Source organism: Hibiscus syriacus, unplaced genomic scaffold (assembly GCF_006381635.1).
Source record: "Hibiscus syriacus cultivar Baekdansim isolate YM2019G1 unplaced genomic scaffold, ASM638163v2 tig00001799_pilon, whole genome shotgun sequence".
Classification (NCBI taxonomy): Eukaryota; Viridiplantae; Streptophyta; class Magnoliopsida; order Malvales; family Malvaceae; genus Hibiscus; species Hibiscus syriacus.
Window position 1 is genome coordinate 423,958 of NW_024061890.1, and position 23,439 is coordinate 447,396.

Genomic DNA, 23,439 nt, shown 5'->3' on the forward strand with positions numbered 1-23,439 from the left:
AAGAGATGATTTCGAGTCAGATCAACTTGGGCTATCAATTCTCCTTCTTTATTTGATGGCAAACGAGCTATTCTTCATCTGCACTTAATATCCTTTTTCCAGGAGTTGAACAACACTGATGATATTGCTTTCCAAAGAAGGTACATAATAAACATCTGAAATGTATTTCTTTTCTCTATTTCTCTGAGTAATCATTACTTCGCCTTTTCCTTTTAGTTCTACGTGCGAGTCATCTCCGAAAGTTACTCGCCCATGGACTGTTTCATCTAATTTTACAAATAGTTCCCTTTGACCACACATATGGTTGCTGGCACAATTATCAAGATACCAAATATTTTTCTTGAATTCTTCATTTCCTTTATAAGTGAGGAATGTTTTCAATTTTTTCTTCTTCAGCTGTTGCTACGTTATTTCTTTCTTAATGTTTAGGAGCATATCTACACTCATAACTATAATGACCATACTTATTGCAATTATAACATTGTACTTGAGATTTATTTCCTTGTAGATATCTCCTCTCCCTTGACCTCGGACTCTGAATCCTCTTCCACGGCCTGATGTTTGATTGTTTTCACTTATTTGATTAGTACCATATGATCAACCACCACGTCCACGAGTTCCTCGTCCTCCTCTGTATCTTCCACGATAACCACCACGATTTTCTCTGCCTCGTGTATAGCTGCTGCTAGCTTCTCCTTCATTGATATTCATCTTGCTTTGTTGAGTTTGCTCCAAATTTTCAGAATCTTCATTTTATTTTAATTTCCTGCTCATGGGCTTGAAGTGAACCCACAAGTTCATCGATCGATATTTGTGATAAATCTTTCGATTCTTTGATTGCCACAACCACGTAATCAAATTTTCTTGTCAATGACCACAAAATGTTTTTCCATCACTCTAACCTCGTCGAGTGATTCACCATTTCTTTTCATTTCATTCACGATCGCTTTCACACGGCTAATATAATCATCGATGGTTTCTTTATTTTTCATTTTTAACATCTCAAACTCAACTCTAAGAGTTTGTAAACATATTTTTTTGCTTTTTCGGCAACTTGTAGAGATTTTTGCAAAATCTCCCACACTTTTTTTGCGATCTTCGCATCAGAAATTTTTTCAAATATAGATTCGTCTACTCCTTGAAAAATAAAGAACAACACTCTTTTATCTTTTTTTCGAAATTCCTTCAATGTCTTCTTTTCTTTATTAGTCAGGGTTGCTTCTGCTGCTGCATTTTCAGGCTTGGTATAACCATCCTCGATGATATCCCAACAATCTTGGGAGCCTAGTAACACCTTCATTTGAATGGTCCAATTTCCATAATTTGCATTTGTCAATCTCGGGATTTGTAGTTGAATCATGTTGGTCATCTTCCCCATCACGTTAAACTGGAACCAAGCTCTGATACCACTTGTTGAAAGCGTAGGTGCGCACTCAATAATTTATATAACTCGAACTATTATTATTACAAGACAAAATACGTTACAATGACATTACCCAATATTACAACACTACAACACTAGCTGCGGCTAGTTTACAAACACAACCTCAATATTCTAAGCTTTGCTAAGCTTTACTCAATTCTCTCTATCTTTTCTAAGTTTTACTCAATTCTCTCTAGCTTTTCTAAGCTTTCACTCATTCTTATTTTTCTTACTTATATATCATTCATATATCACACATATATATAAGCTAATTAAACCGACTATTTCTATGCTCTGGATGCTTCTCAATTTCTCTCCTTAAATTTGCTTCAACCCACCGCCTTGTAATTCCTTACCGTGGTTTGCTTTCCTTTGAGTTTTCAAAGTCTTTATCAATCTTAATTCTTAACTATTAAGAAATTTACTTGTTGCTGCCGCATTCCAAATAGGTTTGCCGCCATTCACTTTGCTTAATAATTAAGCATATTGTAATTTCATCATTGCTGTAATTTTATAATATTTTTGTGAGACCACCTTAATAACTAAGTTTTCTAGAGAATTCTTTCCTTATCAAGTATGATTTCTAACAGACCTATGACAATCTTTCAAAACCTATTCTTGGACGAGGACCAATCCTTCAAAACATTCAAAATCATCTTTTGATACTAGTGTTTATTTCGTATATGATGTTGGTTACAACTCGTGTGTTTGAGAGCCATATCACTAGTGCTTTTATATCCTATGATAATCTTCAAGTTGATTTGACATTCATGTTCAGTAAAAAGAAGATAGCTGGTGTAGTAATGTCACTTTGTAATCTAACTGTTCAATTAAGTGGCTTTTCAAGTACGTTGTAGCTGTTATTGAGAAATTTATTGGTATTGATAATTTGATATGCTTATATACCATCTTTGACAATTTAGTGCACAAGTTTCGTTTTAGAATGTCAGACTGTAGAAAAAAGTACATAAAAGTCATTTTTCAAATTGAATAAAACGCATGGATCTTCCATTGCTCTTAATTTGGACATGTTATAGCATAAGAAAATGTTAAGTGTATTTGAGCTGTGGTGATTTTCTGGATTAAATGCGTTATTGTAACTTTCTGAAGTTTTAACTTTGTGCCAGATTTAAAACTTTAATAAGGAACTTCTACTCTTTAATCTTTTTCAATCAGTGACTAATATCATGTCAAATATTTTAACTTGTCATTTCAAGAAGGTCGTTTTCTGTATCACCATTTTCTTCATACCGAAATCCTTTCTTCACACTCTGTCTGCCATATCTTCTAACAAATAAATAATAGTTGTGATACTTGTGATGCCGGTTTTTGGGTTTCATAGATCATTAAAGGTCAAAGTACATGTCCACTTGTCCAGCATCAATTAGTGTAGCACATTAGCCAAATTTTAGAGAGAGTCCTCCTTTCTTCAACAAGTTACACCCTTTAAAGACCAGAATTTGTCTACAGGAAATTGTCTTTTGTGTATATTCTACAGTATCTCATCAATCAGAGCTTCCATATTTTGCCAGGAAGCTTGGATTCTCTTTCTGCAGGGTGTGTACTTAATATGAACTAGTAATAAAAAAAATGTTCTAATCCAGTTGTGCACATAATTTTTGTGTTAGATTTTGGATTTGATCCCTCTACTATTCTTATGTTTGGTATTTGCTTCCTTGTACTTCAATTTGAGATAATATGATCTTTCTATTTTTATAATGTTATCGGCTAGTTTTAGTCTAGATAATATGATCTTTCTATTTTTATAATGTTACCGGTGACTTTTTTAATAGTAATCCCATTAGTGGGTGCTTTTCTAAGCACTAACCAATTGCTAAGAAAACAGTGAAACAATGAAGTGGGATAGCTACCATTTTTTTTATAATGTTATAACTTTTAACATGTTGTCCTTCAATATATTCATTAATTAAACCATTTTCTAACTAAAAATATTGTTTGTTTATTATAGATATCATGCCGAGGAGAAAAATAAGTGATTTGTGGATTGTTCGAGCTTCTGAAGAGTATGAACAAACAAATAATGAGGAATCGAATGTTGTTGACTCTTCGGAAGTTCCTATTACTGTTGAAGAAGTTGTAGAAATTCAAGGTAATGTTCGACACTTTATTTAATTGTTTGTTCATTTTCAAAACTTACATTTAATAATTTCTTATATAGTTGAAAATGCTGGAACACGCAAGACTAGAGGACGTACAACGTTTAAGGAATTATACCAACTTCCTCCTGGGCACCGTGTCAAAGATTCAAGAAACGATGTCGGTCAACCTATTGCCCCATAAGCACGTCTTCTATCCAGTTACTTAGGCATAGTTTGACGTAATGCTAATCTTTTACCGATCAATTATGAGTCATGGCATGAAATGCCTAATAGTAACAAAAATCAGGCTTTGGATTTTGTTAAGGTAATAATGCATTATAATAGAAAATCTATAACAATTCAATATTAATTTATACTTAATTTGAACACTTATTTGTTGTATAGGAGACATTTTCTTTAGAAGTCTCTGACGATTATTTGAAGCAAGCGTTAGGGAAAAGATGAAGAGACCACAAGAGTTCATTAAAAAAGAAATACTTCAAGAATGATCTTAGCCTTGAAGAGAAGCTACAAACTGTCCAACCTGGAATACTCAGGTATCGATAGAAAGATACAATTAGATTTTGGAGTTCACAAAAAGGACATGTATGATGTATTTTTCAAAAATAATTTTAACGAATTATAGTATTGACTTTATAAGTGGTTGTTTGAAATTGCAGGACCAAGAGCATGTTGGTGTTGCTAGCAGGCAACAACAAAAGTTTACTCACGCGGCTGGATCGAAGAGCTTTGCTTGTATAGCTAATGACGAGGTATTATAGATTATTCACATAGTTATATGCATTCCATGTACATACTAACTCAAATCAATTATATTATGGTACATTGTAGGAAAATACATCTGGTTCTAAAGTTGGACGAATCAAACTCTTCGACATGACACATACAAAAAAGGATGGCTCTCCTATGACTGTTGAAGCTACAGAAATAATGGTATATTTATTGGATAAAGGATTTGAATTATGTTTTATTTATATATGTAGTATGACATTCTTATTTGAAATAATTATTTACTTTATTATTAGGAAAAATTGAGGGATAAAAGGGTGGAGTATGAAGCTACGGCTTCAAGTCATTGTCTTGTTAATGCGGATGACATCAAAAATCAAGTTATTAATGACGTTTTGGGTCCTGAAAGATATGGTCGGGTTCGCTGTCAAGGATCATTCGTTACTCCAAAAAAATATTTTGGATCCAGTTCATCTCAGTACATGTCATCACAGTATCAGTCTTCTCAAATAGAAGTTAGTCGTTTAAAACAACAGTTGGCTGAAATGGATCAAAAAATGGCTAAAATGAAAGCAAAAAATGAAGCGAGGGAAGCAGAGAAAGAAGCAACATATCAGCAGAAATGCAAAGAATTTGAAAATTGACTAGAAGCTATGATGCAGATGATACGGAAAACGCAACCTCAGAGTCCACCATCTTAAGTCTTATTTATGTTATATGTTTTTTTAATGTTACTAAACAATGTTTAACTGCATTACCTATTACGTTAATGTAAACTTTTATTTACTATATTGGATTTGAAGTTGGTTGTTATAGATGTCATGTTTGTTGGATAATGGAACAAGTTGAAAATATAATTTGAGGTAAACGAAGAACGAAAATTAATTGTTGTCAATTATGTGTTCATTAGCGGCGTTTGTAAAAAAACGACGATAAATAACACAGACAATACCGGCGTTTTACATAAAACTTCACAAAAATTTTAGATAATTTGCGGCGTTTTATCCAAAAAATACCGCTATATACATGACATTTTGCGGTGTTTGTTAAAAATGCCGCTATAGATATAGACCTTTTGCAACGTTTGTAAACAAATGTCGCTATATATATCGACCTTTTGCGACGTTTGTTCCAAAAAAGCGGCTATCTATCTCGACCTTTTGTGGCGTTTGTTCCAAAAACTCCGCTATATATCTCGACCTTTTGCGATGCTTGTTCCAAAAACGCCGCTATGTATATCAACCTTTTGTGGCGTTTGTTCCAAAAACGCCACTATATCTCTTCATCTATTGCGCATTTTTTGTTCTCAAACGCCGCGAACTTTAGCGGCGCTGGTTTGCCCGACGCTTCTTGCGGCATTTTTCCTATCGACGCATGTTTTTAATGGCGCTTAAAAATGCCGCTATAGGTCTAAAAATGCCACTAAACCTTTTTTTACTCTAGTGGGTACAACCTCGGTTCCTTTCAAACTCACAAGAGGTATTCGACTGGGTGATCCTCTCTCTCCATACCTTTTTGTCTTGTGTATGAAACGAATGGGCCAAGCTATTCAGAAGAGTGTTGCGAGTGGCGGATGGAAACCAATTAGACTAGTTCGTAAAGGGCCGACAATCTTGCATCTCTTCTTTGCGGATGATATGATGCTCTTTGCTGAAGCATCAGAGAATGAAGTGAAGCACATTATGAACATATTGAATGAATTTTTCCTTGCCTCTGGTCAAAAGGTTAGCATTGCGGAAACCAGTATTTTATATTCTAAAAATGTAAAGCAACATTGTAGAGCTGCGATCAATGTGGCGTGTGGCTTTTTGGAGGTTGATGACTTTGGTAAGTATCATGGGGTACCCTTATTTCACAAACGGGTCACTAAAGCTATACCAATATATGGTTCAAAAAGTTCGGGACCGACTTGCTGGTTGGGTGATTAAAAAATTATCGATGGTCAACAAAATTACGTTAGCGAAATCTATCTTATTGGTTATTCTTTTTTACTCGATGCAGTCCACTCCTCTCCCGAAAGGTGTTTGTGTTGAGATCGAGAGGATTATTAGGGTTTCTTTGGGGTAAATCAGAAACGAGGAATGAGATTAGTCTGGTTAATTAGAACACGGTCTGTACTCCTATCTTCAATGACGGCCTTGGTTTCAAACATTTAGTGAATCAAAATGACACATTTTTTTAATGAAAACTGAGTTTAATTTAGTGACTTGACCGAATCAACTGTGGGCGTAAGTTTTACGCACCAAGTATAAGTGGGAAGGAATTACACCTGTTGTCATTTATCGGAGGAACTACTCTCGACTTTAGAAAATAGTGAGTTTGGTTTGGGATGATGTTCGCTCGAGCCTTGTTTGGACTATTGGAGATGGATTGTTTATTGATTTTTGGAGAGACCCGTGGTTAAGTGATATCAGCCCTTTGCAGGATTATATTGCAGATCGGACTGTGACAGACAACTTTCTGGTTGTTATGGTAGCGGATATGGTTGATGAACGTGGGGAATGGAAATGGCCTTTGTGTTGAAGTTGAAAAGTAAAGACAAAACAAATGTTTGGCGGCCACAATTGTTGAAGTTTAGTGGCAGTCGACGGCTAAATGAAGAAAACATGGGCTGCCTAATTTTGTTGAATTTAGGCTTGGGTTAATCACACATTTAGTCATTGCACTTTAGGTATTTTCAAAGATTAGTCTCTAAGCTTCAACTATAAATACCATAGTTCATTTAAATTTAAAATCATCACAAATCATTTCTTTCTCCCAATACTAGAGAGTTTTTCAGTGAGTAGTGAGTGTTTTGTAAATACCTGTAAATTTTCTCTTTAGTAAAAGATCTACAGCATTCCGGAGACGTAGGCACAATGGGTTGAACTCCGTTATCAATTTCGGATATTATTTTTCCATTTTTATTTCGCATTCTCACTAATCTGGTTATAGGGAAATTACTTGTTCTCGTTTATTTTTCCGTTATCAATTTTGTCAATTTTTTGCGAGGTTACTATTTATTACTATTCACATGAATAGTAAATTTCGTGAATAGTAAAATTTTATCGGCGATACGAATTTGTCGATGGAGGTGTTCTAATACACGGTGGTTCGCAAGAATTGTCAGAAACGATCCAAACGAAGCCAAATTCGAGTGGGAGCGATGGCTGCAGACGAAGGGAAGGTGAAAATTGAGAAGTTCGATGGTGCAGACTTTGGCTTTTGGAAGATGCAGATTGAAGATTTTTTGCACCAGAAAAATCTATATCAACCTCTCTCAGGAAAGCAACTAGAGGGCATGAAGAATGAAGACTGGGCTCTTCTCGACAGAGAAGCCCTCGGAGTTATCCGAATGACGATGTCCCGCAATGTTGCTTTCAACATAGCAAAGGAAAAGACCACGGCGGGTCCTATGGCGGCTCTCTCCAGTATGTATGAGAAGCCATCGGCCTCAAACAAAGTTCATTTGATGAGGCGATTATTCAATTTACGGATGACGAAAGAGGCATCAGTGGCTCAACACCTAAATGAACTCAACACAATCACAACCCAGTTGAGTTCAGTGGAAATTGAATACGATGATGAAGTTTGAGCTTTAATTCTCTTATCATCTCTACCAGACAGTTGGAATGCTACTGTTACACAGTCAGTAGCTCGTCGGGAAACAACAAATTAAAATTCGACGATGTTCGGGATCTGGTATTGAGTGAAGCATCAACCTCCTCAGCTTTGCACACGGAGTCCAGAGGGAGAACTTCAGAAAGAAATTCAAATTGAGGCAGATCAAAATCCATAAGGGGCAAATCAAGAACAGGAAAGAAAGATTTTACCTGTTATAATTGTGGCAAGAAGGGTCACTTTAAAAGAGATTGTCGAGCATTGAAGAAAGATACCGGCGCACAGAAATCTGCCAACATGACAGAGAGACAGGTGATGCCATGATTCTAAGCATCAACAGTCCGATTGAATCATGAATCTTGGATTCAAGGGCATCTTTCCACTCCACCCTATGTCAAGAAATCATGGAGAACTATGTCAGTGGTGATTTTGGGAGGGTTCATCTAGCTGATGATGAAACCTTGAAGATCGTCGGAAAAGGAGACATCCGACTAAAGTTTCCAAACCATACCACTTGGAAGCTAACAGGAGTGAGACATATTTCTGGCCTCAAAAGAAATTTGATTTCTGTAAGACAGCTTGATGGTGAAGGTTATAGTACAACTTTTTCAGGCTGTGAATGGAAGATTACCAAAGGAGCACTTGTCATTGCTCGTGGTAAGAAGACTGGTAGTCTCTATATAACCTCAAATTTAGAGAATACCATTGCTGCAGCAGATGCTGATGGAAAATCAAACCTATGGCACAAAAGGCTTAACCATATGAGTGATAAAGGGATGAAGACACTTTTCAAAAGGGAAACTGTCGAATCTAAATAATTTAGATGTTGAACTATGAGAGGATTGCATCTTTGGCAAACAAAAGAAAGTCAGCTTTGCAAAGATTGTTAAGACACCCAAGGCTGAAAAGTTAGAGTTGGTTCATATTGATGTATGGGGACCATCTCTAGTTCCATCTCTTGCAGGCTCATTATATTATGTCACCTTCATCGATGATTCTACAAGGAAGGTGTGGGTTTATTTTCTGAAGAAGAAATCATAAGTCTTTGATACCTTCAGAAAATGGAAAGCCATGGTGGAAAATGAGACTGGTCTGAAAGTCAAGCGGTTGAGGTCTGACAATGGAGGAGAGTACAGAAATAGGAGATTCAGAGATTTCTACGCAAACAATGGGATCAAGATGGAGAAAATAGTTCTCATGACACCACAGCAGAATGGCGTAGCAGAGCGCATGAACAGAACTCTGAATGAACGTGCCAGAAGCATGAGGACACATGCCGAATTACCCAAATTTCTATGGACTGAAGCTATCAACACTGCATCTTACCTGATCAACCATGAGCCCTCAGTTCATTTGGATGACAGAATACCAGATGAAGTTTGGATCAAGAAAAAATAAACCTTTCACACTTAAGAGTGTTTGGTTGTATTTCTTATGTACACATAGATTCTGCTGAAAGAAATAAACTTGATGCCAAGTCCAACAAATGTGTCTTTGTTGGTTATGGTGGTGATTTCGGTTACCGATTTTGGGACTACGAAAATCGGAAGATCATCAGAAGCAGAGATGTCATTTCAATGAGAATGTGATGTACAAAGACAGGTCAACCATAGAATCAAGTAGCTCCAATACCGAAGCTAAAACAAAGGAATTTGCTGAATTCGAGGAGATTTATGGAAATGATGTTCAAATCAGTCCTGAAGCAGTTCAAGAAGAACCAGACACACTAGAACTGAGACGCTCCTCTAGAATTCCTAAACCAACCAGCGTTATTCACCGTCTTTGCACTACTTGTTGCTGACTGACAATGGTGAACCAGAGTGCTATGATGAAACAATGCAGGTAGAGGATTCAGTCAAGTGGGAGTCTTCCATGAAAGATGAGATGGACTCGCTTATGTCAAATCAGACGTGGGAATTAGCTGAATTATCACCAGGCAAGAAAGCGCTCCATAACAAGTGGATTTACAGGATCAAAGAAGAGCATGATGGGAGAAAACACTACAAAGCGAGATTGGTTGTCAAATGTTTTCAGCAAAAATAAGGTATTGACTACAATGAAATTTTCTCTCCAGTCGTGAAACTATCTACAATCAGACTGGTGTTGAAAATTGTAGCTGTAGAAAATCTACATCTTGAGCAGTTAGATGTAAAGACAGCTTTCCTTCATGGTGATTTGGAGGAAGAAATCTTTATGAGGCAGCCAGAAGGCTTCATAGAGGCAGACAAGAAAAACTTGGTATGTAGGTTGAAGAAGAGCTTGTTGGTTTAAAACAAGCTCCTAAACAGTGGTACAAGAAGTTCGATAGTTTCATGGGTAGCAATGGTTTAATTATATGCCAAGCATATCATTGTTGCTACATCAAGAGGTTCGACAATAACTTCATTATTTTATTGTTGTACGTTGATGACATGCTTGTTGCAGGCTCAGACATGCAAGAGATTATAAACTTGAAGCAAAAATTTTCGAAGTAGTTTGCTATTAAGGATCTGGGCGCTGCAAAGCAGATTCTTGGGACGAGGATCAAGAGAGACACAAAGTCGGGGACTTTGATATTATCACAGGCTGATTACATCAACAAAGTACTCTCCATGTTCAGCAAGCAAGATACTAAACCAGTATGTACACCTTTAGGTATTCACTTCAGACTCTCCAAAGAATAGTTACCAAAGACGGAGGAAGAATGTGCACACATGGTGAAGGTGTCGTATGCCTCAGCAATTGGAAGTCTGATGTATGCCATGGTTTGTACCAGACTAGATATTGCTCAAGCAGTAGGAGCTGTTAGCAGGTACTACAAACAAAACACTTTGTTTCAAAGGTGGAGATACGATATTGACAAGCTATGTAGATGCTGACTTAGCCGGAAATGTTGACATCAGAAGGAGCACTACAGGGTATGTCTATACTCTAGGAGGAACCGCAGTGAGTTGGGTTTCTCAACTACAAAATATAGTTGCTCTCTCTACAACTGAAGCAGAATATGTCGCTGTTACAGAAGCCAGCAAGGAGATGGTTTGGCTCCAAAGTTTCTTGGAAGAGTTAGGAAAGAAACAAGAAAACAATGTCTTGTATTGAGACAGTCAAAGTGCTATCCACCTAGCAAAGAATCCGTCTTTTCATTCCAGAACGAAGCACATACAATTGCAATATCATTTTATCCGGTCTCTTCTGGAAGATGGGATTTTGAAACTTGAAAAGATCAGTGGAGCTCAAAATCCAGCAGACATGTTAACAAAGACAGTGACTACGGATAAACTGAAGTTTTGTTCAGCTTCAGTTGGCATGCTAGAGTAAAAGACCAGAAATATTGCTGCATTGATCGAGGTGTGAAGACATATTAAAATCAGTCTTCAAGTGGGAGATTGTTGAAGTTGAAAAGTAAAGACAAAACAAATGTTTGGCAGCCATAATTGTTGAAGTTTAGTGGCAGCCGACGGCTAAATGAAGAAAACATGGGCTGCTTAATTTTGTTGAATTTAGGCTTGGGTTAATCACATATTTAGTCATTGCACTTTAGGGTATTTTCAAAGATTAGTCCCTAAGCTTCAACTATAAATACCCTAGCTCATTTAGCTTCAAAATCATCCCAAATCATTTCTTTCTCCCAATACTAGAGAGTTTTCTAGTGAGTAGTGAGTGTTTTATAAACACCTGTAAATTTTATCTTTAGTAAAATATCTGCAGCAGTCCAGAGACGTAGGCACAATTGGTTGAACTCCGTTATCAATTTCGGGTATTATTTTTCCGCTTTTATTTTGCATTCTCACTAATCTTGTTATAGGGAAATTACTTGTTCCCGTTTATTTCCCAACACTTTGATCCACATGGCTCTTTATCGGGAAATAGTTCACAAGTTGATGGCTACAAAAGACCCCGACTAAAGCACATCGTAGATGGAATGGGATGGAAGCCGAATTGCTTATTCACAGTCAGATCGAACTGAATCTGTCTCGACGGATAAAATTTGGAGCACCACTGCTAAATTCAAAGGGCTGTCAAGGGTGAAAGTGTTTCTTTGGCTTCTGGCATGCGATACATTGCTCACCAATTCCGAGAGGGTGCGACGCCATATGAGTAGTTGATCAAGGTGTGGTGTTTGTGACTCTCCTGATGAAATAATTTACCATTTGTTTCATACTTGTCCGACAGCGTTGGAGGTATGGAAACGACTGATACACCTCGGAAAGCTAACTGATTTTTTAACCATGGATATTTACTCTTGGCTCTTGATTAAAACCTTTGAAAGATGGATTACTTTGTAAGATATTTTGATTGGGAACTGTTGTTTGGGGAGATTCCATGGAACCTATGGAAACATAGAAATTTGTGTGTTTTTTATATGGAAAAACCGTTCTAAACCAAAGTTTTTGGTTTCAAGCTGAATGTTTGAAAACTATGGAGACTGCAACAAAAAATAAAATCATATATTGTTTATTCTCTTACTCAAAATTAGGTGGGAAGCTCTGCCGGAGACTTTTTTGAAAGTTAATACTGACAGGGCAAGAGATGCGCACGGGAATGCTTCATGTGGGGTGTAATCCGCGATAGTAGGGTAGAATGAAAATTCAGTTTCGCTCGAGCTGTTTGAATCTGTTCTACCTTTGAAGCAGAATTATGGGGGGTAACTGAGGGATTTCTCATTGTGGAAATTGAAGATGAAGGCCATCCTGAGGAAAGACAGTTGTCTAACAGCTATCAGTGAAAGGCCGGTAGATTTCACAGACGATAACAAATGGATCGAAATGGTTGGGAATACTATGGAAAACTTTCATCTAGCATTAGCACATGGAGTATTGTCAAGTATCGAGGAGAAGAAGACAGCTAAGGAGATATGGGATCATCTCACCAAATTGTACGAGGCCACATAGTTGCACAATAAAATTTTCCTTAAGAGGAAATTGTACACTATTCGGATGTCAGAATTTACTTCAGTGACGGAGCACTTAAACACACTGAACACTTTATTTTCTCAGCTTACATCCTTAAGCTGTAAAATAGGAGAACAAGAACGTGTTAAACTTCTACTTCAAAGTCTACCGGATTCGTATGATCAACTCATCATCAACTTGACAAACAGTAATGTCACTAGTCTAGTCTTCGATGATGTTGCAGCTGCTGTTCTACAAGAAGAAAATTGGCGCAAGAACAAGGAAGACAGACAAGTAAATCTGTAACAAGCAGAAGCGTTAACAACGACGAGAGGGAGATCAACAGAACGTGGCCAAAACAGCAGTCACAAACATGGTAGATCGAAGTCAAGGAGTAAGAAGAATTTAAAGTTCTACAACTGTGGAAAGAAGGGTCACTTGAAGAAGGATTGTTGGAGTCTAAATAAAAACTCCAATCCACAAGGCAATGCCGCAAACACTTCAGATGATGGAGATGTTATATGTTGTGAATCGTCAACCACAGTGGAAGGCAGAAAACGATTTGCAGATATATGGCTCATTGATTCGGGAGCGACATATCACATGACCTCAAGAAGAGAATGATTCCATCATTATGAACCTGTCTCAGGAGGATCTGTGTATAGTTGTAATGATCATGCCTTAGAGATCGTTGGTGTGGGAACCATCAAATTAAAGATGTATGATGGAACAATTAAAGTTGTTCGAGATGTGCGACACGTGAAAGGCCTGAAGAAAAATTTATTATCCTACGGATTGTTGGATAATAATGCTAGCAAGATTGAAACATGGAAAGGAATCATGAAGGTGTTCCGTGGAGCGCTTGTGATGCTGAAAGGTGAAAAGATAGCTGCAAACTTGTACATGCTGAAAGGAGAGACATTGCTAGAAGCAGAAGCCTCTGTTGCCTCATGTAGTTCAGATTCTGAAATGCTATGGCATAAGAAACTTGGACACATGTCAGAACAAGGAATGAAAGTCCTTGTGGAGCAAAAGCTACTTCCAGTCTTAACAAAGGTATCACTTACTTTGTGTGAGCATTGTATAACATGTAAGCAGCACCGGTTGAAATTCAACACATCAAATTCTAGAGGCAAAAGTGTTCTAGAATTGGTTCACTCTGACGTATGGCAAGCACCAGTAACATCCCTAGGTGGAGCAAAATACTTTGTCTCATTTATTGATGACTACTCTAGGAGATGTTGAGTGCACCCTATTAAGAAGAAGTCAGACGTGTTTTCAACTTTCAAAAACTTCAAAGCGCGGGTGGAACTTGATTCTGGAAATAAGATCAAGTGTTTCAGAACAGATAATGGAGGAGATTACACAAGCGAAGAATATGATGACTTTTGCAGGAAAGAAGGCATCAAAAGATAATTCACAGTGGTGAACACTCCTCAGCAAAATGGAGTGGCAGAGCGGATGAACAGAACCTTGTTAGAAAGAACAAGAGAAATGTTGAGGGATGCAGGCCTAGAAAAATCATTCTGGGCAGAAGCAGTCAATACCGCCTCTTATTTAGTGAATCGAGCTCCATCAACTGCAATAGAGCTAAAGACACCAATGGAGATGTGGACTGGAAAACCAGCTGATTATTCAAACCTCCATGTATTTGGAAGTATAGTGTACGTGATGTACAACTCCCAAGAAATTTCAAAGTTGGATCCAAAATCCAGGAAATGCAAATTCTTGGGGTATGCTGATGGAGTAAAGGGGTATCTCTTGTGGGATCTCACTGCCCGTAAAGTGATCATCAGTAGGGATATTATCTTTGTAGAAGATAAAATACAAAGAAAAGAAGACGATGAAAGCGCTGAAAAGTCAAAGACTACTCAGATACATGTGGAAAAAGAGTTTGAACAAGGAGATTCTTCTGAAGCAGAACCAGCACAAGATGAACAAGAACCAGAGAGTTCTGAAGCTCCAATAACTCGTCAATCAGATCGTGTGAGAAGACGTCCCAATTGGCACTCAGATTACGTTATAGAAGGTAATATTGCATATTGCCTTTTAACAGAGGATGGTGAGCCATCAACATACCAGGAGGTAATAAACAACTCAGATGCTTCACTATGGATGATGGCGATGCAAGAAGAAATTGAAGCCCTTCATAAAAATAATACATGGGACCTTGTGCCACTACCACAAGGAAGGAAGCCAATTGGTAACAAATTGGTCTTCAAAATCAAATGAAATGATGATGATAAAGTTTAGAGGTATCGTGCAAGACTGGTGGTCAAAGGATATGCTCAGAAAGAAGGTATTGATTTCAATGAAATATTTTCTCCTGTGGTTCGACTAACAACAGTTCGAGTGGTTTTGGCAATGTGTGCTACATTGGACTTATATCTAGAGCAGCTAGATGTTAAAAAAGCTTTTCTTCATGGAAATCTTGAAGAAGAAATTTATATGCTCCAGCCTGAAGGTTTTGAAGAAAAAGAAAAGAAGAACTTGGTTTGCAGGTTGAACAAATCTCTGTATGGTCTAAAGCAGGCGCCAAGGTGTTGGTATAAGATATTTGATTCTTTCATTATGTGCCTTGGATAAAACAGACTTAATGCAGACCCTTGTGCTTATTTCAAGAGGTCTGGTGATAACAATTTTGTTATATTGCTGTTGTATGTGGATGACATGTTGGTTGCAGGACCCAACAAAGATCATATTGACGAATTGAAGGCACAACTGGCTAGGGAATTTGAAATGAAGGACTTGAGATCATCAAACAAGATTCTAGGGATGCAAATTCACCGGGACAGAAGTAATAGGAAGACTTGGCTTTCACAAAAGAATTACTTAAAGAAGATCTTGTCACGTTTCAGCATGCAAGATTGTAAGCCAATTTCTACCCCTCTTCCTATTAACTTCAAATTATCCTCCAGTATGAGTCCTAGCAGTGAAGAAGAGAGGATGGAGATGTCTCGAGTACCGTATGCATCGGTAGTGGGAAGTTTAATGTTCGCTATGATATGCACAAGACCAGACATTGCACAAGCAGTGGGAGTGGTTAGTCGGTACATGGAGAATCCAGGCAAAGAGCATTGGAATACAGTAAAGAGGATCCTTAGATACATCAAAGGGACCTCAAATGTTGCATTATGATACGGAGGATCAAACTTACTTATAAATGGGTATGTCGATTCTGACTATGCAGGGGATTTGGATAAAAGTAAATCTACTACAAGATATGTGTTCAAAGTTGCTGGTGGAGCTGTAAGCTAGGTTTCAAAATTGCAGTCAGTTGTGGCTACATCCACAACAGAAGTAGAATATGTAGCAGCTACACAAGCCAGTAAAGAAGAAATTTGGTTGAAAATGCTATTGGAGGAGCTTGGGCACAATCAAGAGTATGTCTCTCTATTTGTGACAGTCAAAGCGCCTTGCATCTAGCAAGGAATCCAGCATTTCATTCAAGGACAAAGCACATACGAGTTCAATACCATTTCATTCGTGAAAAGGTGGAAGAAGGGACGGTAGATATGCAGAAGATCCATACCAAAGACAACATAGTAGATTTCATGACGAAGGCGATAAATGCTTTTAAATTTACTTGGTGTCGATCCTATTGTGGCCTGTCAGAGATGTAAGCAACATGAAGGTACAAGGTAGAAAGAATGGTGTGAATATATGATTGTTCCAATCAAATCTTTAAGTGGGATATTGTTGAAAAGTCAAGATAAGTGGCCAAATTGATGGCCAAACTATTTGGTACAAATTGTTGAAAAAAATTGTTAGGCACCAAAAGTTTGGATTGAAAAACAATTCCACCTAAAATGTTGAAAATGTGGATGGTAAAACTATGCAATTAGTCATTATAATTTAGGGTATTTACAAATTAGTCCTTAAAGCTTTAACTATAAATACCCTAGCTCATTTAGCATCAAAACCATCCCAAAGCATTCTAGCTTTCTTCCAATAACAGAGAGAATTTAGAGAGTTTCTTGAGAGTTGTTTTCTCCTATTTTTATTTTCTCAAATTATCAGTTTCATTTTTGCTCTATCCGATAGTCGTCTTTCGCAACACCCACCATTAGTTTCTTGATACTTGGATTAGTAAATCATAAATAAATTAACGATGATTTTCTGTTTACCTTCATTTCAACATTTTTATTCCAACGTCCTTACTTTGGAATCATTGTTAAGTGAAAATTCTCTCATGCATACTCAATTCTTCTTTCCATCTCTTTGCTAAATCATCATCAATTTCATGTTTTGCTATCAATTTACAGCAATCTCTTGACTACTTTCGAAGCTTTAATATTTTCAGTTTCATCACATTTCTTCTTCACAGATTATTGTACCAATATTTTTCAAATCATTTATTGAAGAGGATTAAATCATCTGTTAGACTACTATGATTTAATAATTTACATCCAAGACTATTAAAATATATAAAATAAATAAATATTTTAATGATGATAAATCATCTGGAAAAAATTTAAAATCTCATATGATTTCGTTATCCCTATCACTATTGTTTCAGTGTCATATTGAAACTGGAGCTAATAACAAAAGAGATTGCATATATTAGTGACAAAGTGAAGCTTGAAAAGACAAATCATGTTTTTGGATGGTTTAAGAGTAGAAAATGGAGGATTTGATGATAAGGAATGAAGAAAAAAGTGATGGGTGAAGTAAATGTTGATGAATAAATGATTTGGAAAAGGAATGGGAATAAGAAATGTGATGAAACTGATGATACTAAAGCATCGAAAGTAGTTAAGAGATGATCGTGAATTGATAACAAACCATGAAAATGATGACGATGGAGCAAAGAGATGAAAAAGAATAATTGAGGATGTAAGAGAGAATTTTCACCGAATTGATAACATAACTTTGGTTAAGTATTTGAATTTGAAAGAATATTTGGTTGAGTAACCGGTTAGGCAGCGGCACCAGCCCTTAAGGCTGGTTGTTGGCCGCCGATCCTTTTCCTTTCCTTTATTATTTTAGCTTTTTATTAATTCGTTTTTAGCAGTTAGATTGGTGGTGGAGGCTACCACAGCCTAGCGTTAGAGATTGATTCCGTCTTCGAATGTGTCTCTTGACTATGTGTGTTGGTTCATTCTCTCAAGTTTATTCTATTTGTAGAAGAGGTTCAGTGTTTGTCATATTTTGTGTCCTTTATTCCTCTATTATCTTGAATTGAGAGTGTGGGTCTGTTCCGAATGTATTCTTCTCTTTCGTCATTCAGTTGTCCTGTGTTTTGCTTTGCTTAGTTGGGTGTTCTCTGGAGTTGCTTCTAGATACGATTCTATGTCCGCTCCTGTGCTTGTTGTTTCGCATTGTGTGTTCCTTGATGGCTTCCGGCCGGTGGTGGAGTGGTGAATACAGCGTTATCGAAGACGTGTTGAGTCCTAGGTTGCAGGAGGTTTATGCTTCAGTTGCTGGTTTTTCTTTTCCGGTCGTGGAAATGAGGCGGCTGTCGATAAGAGTGGGAGTTGTTTCTTTTGGAAGTTTACCAACTTTGTGAGGATTCTTGCTTTCATTGTTGAACTTTTGGTTGGTGGCGGAGCGTGGCATGTAGTCGCAGATGGTATGGCAGATGTTGTTGGTTTCGTTGTGGTTTGTGCAGATTAACTAGTCTCGAGTAAGGAGGTATGGGCACGTGTAGCTCTTGGCGTTGGGCCAGAGGAATATTTTCTATAGTGGATTGTTGGCAGCTAGTTTGGTGCTTGTGGTTATTTGTGTTTCGTTAGAGGGGCATCATGGTATGGGCGTTAGTGGAGCTCGGCATGGTTGGCATTGCAAGTGGTAGGCCCTGGCGTTAAATATTGCATCTGCGCATATTGTGTTCTGCCTAAGGAGCGTTATTGCTTTTAATGGATACAACTTGTTTGGGGTTAGTGGAATGTGAGGTGGAAAGGAGGGATGCTGCTAAAGAGATTTAGCTTGTTTCTTCGTTTTTTTAATTATATTGGATATAAAATCCAGGTTGGCGATGCACGTGGTGGGCTTCAAGAGTTTTTTAGAGTAGTGGGCGAGGACTTTTTAGTAAAAGCATGCATGGTGGACAGGTGCATTTCCAGCAGTCCAACCTAGTTTCATGATTGGCAATAAGTGTGTATGCAATTGTTTCGCGTTCAATAGAAAGCGTATGGGTGATCGTGATTTTTCTACGAAGGCGTTCGCCGCTGATCAGACGGAGATAGAACATTGTAGCGAGGGAAACGCTTCGCGTGGGTTAGGATCTGGGCATTGCTTTCTCGTTTTGAAAGATAATGTGTTTTTAAGTTTGGAGCACTTTGTGCTCTAGATAATATATAGTGGGTGAGTTTTCTGCTTTAGTAGAAGGTTCGTGTAAGGGCAGAGCTTCTACTGTTTAGCTATGGCCCTCGATGGATTCGAGTGTTAGAGTTGTTCGTAGTCTCGTTTCTTTGATGTTTGGTTGGTGCTGATAGGGCTCAGATCAAAGTTTAATTACCTTTGATCGGCATATGCTCGACTGTCTTATGTCTAGGAGGTTGTATCATGGTTTTGTTCTTTTTTTTGGTTGTGTGTAGTTCCTCTTTGTATTTCTTTCAGGGGTAATGTGTAGCTACATTGTTGTAGTTTGTTTCGGGTTGTTCTAGTAGTGTGGTTCCCGGCTGTTGTTCTTGTTGTTCCTGGGTTCATGTTGAACCTTCTTCCATCCCAAGGTTCACTCTTTTTCCTCTAATTAGGATTAGAGAGGTTTTTTAATGAGATCCTTGGAGTGGTGTACTTTGTGATTCCAAATACAAAGTAACTATTTTAAAAAAAAAAAGATGTTAGAATAAAAGTGTCAAAAGGAAGAGAAACAATAGAGGTAAACGATAAATAACTGTTAATTTATTTATGATTCATTAGTTCACGTGTCAAAAAAAAACTAGTGGTGGGCACCTAAAGAGGCACACAATGGGGCAGAAGAATTGTGTTCCATTAAATTATGTTTTCCGGGCACTTCCTTCAAATGCAGGGTGGAGACACATCGCAGTAGTCCATAAGCTATTATGGCAATATATTTTCAATCCGATTGGCTTGAAAATTTAGCTGTCTGTCTAAATATTATTAATAACTTTGATATTTTTGGTGATGAATTCTACTGGAAACAACTATAAATATACAGGAATCTGCTCAGCAAGCACCAGCCTTGGCCCTCCCCATAGCTCACTGCATAAGGAAACTTCTTTATAATGTTTATAGATCTTCAACCTCACGTCCTCACCGATTCTCAACTGCTTTTTTTTATCTTCTCGTGTTTCCTCATATCAAGTGGCTCCACATATTTAGTATAAAACACAATTATAATTTATTTATATTTGATATTGGACATCCCTTCACTAATCGGTAACTACCACATCTTCTTACAATTATTATCCAGTACAATATAATTACTGCTTATGTATAACATGTTCAGTACAACTTTCACAGGCTAATTTTGTGAAAAGCACCTTTTTAGTTAATTTTCTGTATATTTGGTAGATGAGAAGCTTCAGACTAATCGGGAATACGTTAGGTTTCCAAACTGCCAACAACCAAACTAAAATAGAAACAGTGACGAATCGCACTGTACAGTGACGACGATGGTTTTTGTCGAGAAACTTCAACTGGCACTCGCTAATGGGAGTCTATATATAAATAAGCTTATCCTATACGTTCAAAAGTCATAAATCAATCCACAGCTCAATTCCGACAATCAAAACTAGCTCATCACATGGAATCCTATCATGCATATTCTCTTCCTTCTCTTGCTGTTCTCTCTCTCTGCATGTCATTTTTTTCCGTTGCTGATGCTGAAGCATCGACATTGCAAAGGCCCTTCAACAACAACATTTCAGCTGGTTTTGTGTTTGGGGATTCGACGGTGGATCCTGGGAACAACAACTTTGTGCAGACCCTCTTTAGGAGCAACTTTCCTCCCTATGGCAAGGATTTTAGAGGCCAAACTCCAACCGGAAGGTTTACCAACGGCAAGTTGACCACCGATCTCTTTGGTAGGTTGATATTTATTCATTGAAATGCATCGTGGTATTTGGTATTCTTTGTGAGTTCGTTGTATAGCTTGCTTTGATTATTTTGGTCCATATGGGCAGCTTCATACATAGGGATAAAAGAATATTTGCCACCATATTTGGATCCCAACCTTAGCATTGAGGACCTGATGACAGGAGTTAGCTTCGCCTCCGCTGGCACCGGATTGGATCCACTTACAGCACAGATATCTGTTGACATTTCTCCCTTTTCCCTTTTCTCCTTTCATACACTAAATTATGAATTATTATTTAATACAATAGTTACATGATTTTTAACTTCAAGTTTCTTAATCACTTTATAAATTTAAAAAATCTCACTGTAGAAAATAAATTAAAGTTTGAATATTGATCTGTTGAATCCCAGAGCGTGATTTCATTACCAAAGCAGCTGGATTATTTTAAAGAGTATAAAAAACGACTGCAATCTGCCATTGGAAAGGAAAGGATGGAAAGTATTATCAAAGACGGGGTGTTTCTTATCAGTTGTGGCACTAATGACTTCGTAGTAAACTATTTCACCTTACCAATTCGACGAAAGAAGTATACTGTGTCAGGCTATCAACAGTTCGTGTTGCACAATTTGAAGCAACTCCTACAGGTTTGGCTTAAGAACTGCTACAAAATACTTGACTTAACAAATAAAAATTTCCTATTTATAACATCATAGCATTGAGTGTATAATAATACTCTTGTGATCTAAATAGTTGTGTTTAATATATGCATAGAAATTGAAACTAGATTATGTAAAATATAGCAGTCCTAACTTTTTTTCTTGTTGAGGTGAGAAATTACACTAGGTTGAGTCTATCATGGTGGCTCCTGCTGTACCTCAGAAGCAACCTCCTCTGGTATCTGGGTGAATTCATGGAGACTCGAAGAGAGTTCCCAACCTAGGAAGATATAACAGTCTTAATTTAATGTCACATATTTCTCTTCTTTTTTTAACAATTTCTACTAGGGAGGGGAAGAAGAATTTTTGTTCCTAATAGACATTGAACCCACAACCTAAGAAAAAGAGAAGATGTCAAACCATAACTTTTAACTAATTACTCTAGAGATTACTTTTTAACTATTTTAGAAATGATCATTTTATTCATTTATCAAACGTATAGTAACTTTTAAATCACTTAAAAGTAGATAGAAAATGCATTCCTACCGTCAAAGTCGACGAATCGAGTATGAAATTAAATGGGCAACATCCGTATAAATATTTGTTGGATAATTTAAAGCTTGTTAAGGCTGAATGATAAATGGGACTCGATTCTGAACCTACTTATCATAGAAAAAGGATCTAAAGGAATGGCATGGGGTCCTAACATTAACTACATGGTTAGTACGAGCACCACCCAATTCTTCCATTGTCTTTAAGAAGGAACGTATAAATAGAACAGTCTGCACTCTGCAGTACTACTCTTGAAGCTCTGCAACTTGGAAGCTTTGATTTTTATCAGTCCTTTTTCCACAGGATTTATGGGACGAAGGGGCTCGGAGAATCGCCGTTACAGGACTGCCTCCGATGGGTTGTTTACCGGTTGTCATCACCCTCAATTCCGGAAATGCGATCCTAGAACGTGGTTGCATTGAAAAATTTTCTCGGACTGGAATGGAATATAACCAAATGCTCCAAATTGAACTGAACTCAATGCAGGGTAGATATGCTCATCTGGGTGCAAAAATCACTTATGTCGACATTTTCACACCATTGGTTGACATGATTCAAGGCCTTGGAAAACATGGTAAACATAATCTTCTATTTTGTCATAAAAACCTTAGTGGTTTCTACTGGCCTATCACAATAAACCAGATTTTCCCATTTCCTTCTTAATTTCTCTGTAGAATTTGACGAGGTTAGCCATGGCTGCTGTGGGAGTGGTTTCTTGGAAGCAGGATTTTTGTGTAATCCAGAATCATTTGTGTGTTTTGATGCGTCAATATGGTTTTTTCGATTCAATTACCCTACTGAGAAGACATACACTAAATTTTTGTGGCTAGCCGTTCTGTCATGGATTACTGATTCGGGGACTGATATCTTATTAATTGATCAGTGATATAATAAAAATTATGTTAACATTTATTATCTTTTTTTCCCTTATCCAGAATCATTTGTGTGTTTTGATGCGTCAAAATATGTATTTTTCGATTCAATTCACCCTACTGAGAAGACATACACTAAATTATTTGTGGCTAGCCGTTCTGTCATGGATTTACTGATTCGGGACTGATATCGTATTGATTGATCAGTGATATAATAAAAATTTATGTTAACATTATTATCTTTTTTTCCCTTACATGTGCTACCGAGCTTGGTCACATCTAATTTCTTTTGGCCACATCTAAATTCAATGCAACGGGAATTATTGAGAAGTTTTATATGCGACTGAAATTTTCAGTAAAAAAACACTTTATGATTCATAACTAGAGCAGATGCGTTTATCAATTTCCACGGATGCAAATTAATACATTTGTACGCTAAAATAAATTCGTCTGCAATTTGATATTTATCACGTTTTGGATATGGCGCATGGCCAGGGACAGAGCCATTATGCCTTGCCATTAAAATTTAATTATATAATATAATTAAAATATTTTTATAAAACTAAAATATTTTAATTGAAATTATAAATATTTTTATAATATTTTACATTTATTTTATAATTGATATTTTT

At 37.1% G+C, this 23,439-nt stretch overlaps 1 protein-coding gene across 1 annotated transcript; it reads left to right on the top strand.

Annotated features, from left to right (window-relative positions):
• The first annotated feature begins 20,428 nt into the window (after positions 1-20,428).
• LOC120133975 (GDSL esterase/lipase At5g45960-like) lies at positions 20,429-22,821 on the top strand. Its single transcript, XM_039150460.1, has 5 exons — positions 20,429-20,734; positions 20,834-20,964; positions 21,138-21,371; positions 22,239-22,509; positions 22,610-22,821. Exons 1-5 carry the CDS (start codon positions 20,455-20,457, stop codon positions 22,819-22,821), a joined length of 1,128 nt encoding a protein of 375 aa, XP_039006391.1. The 5' UTR covers positions 20,429-20,454.
• Positions 22,822-23,439: the final 618 nt, after the last annotated feature.

Bases quoted from the DNA above. Each gene is read 5' to 3' on its own strand.
- LOC120133975 (XM_039150460.1), top strand. From the start codon at position 20,455: ATGGAATCCTATCATGCATATTCTCTTCCTTCTCTTGCTGTTCTCTCT. The intron at 20,965-21,137 runs GTTGACATTTCT...GTTGAATCCCAG, and splicing joins CACTTACAGCACAGATATCT to AGCGTGATTTCATTACCAAA. The intron at 22,510-22,609 runs GTAAACATAATC...ATTTCTCTGTAG, and splicing joins TCAAGGCCTTGGAAAACATG to AATTTGACGAGGTTAGCCAT.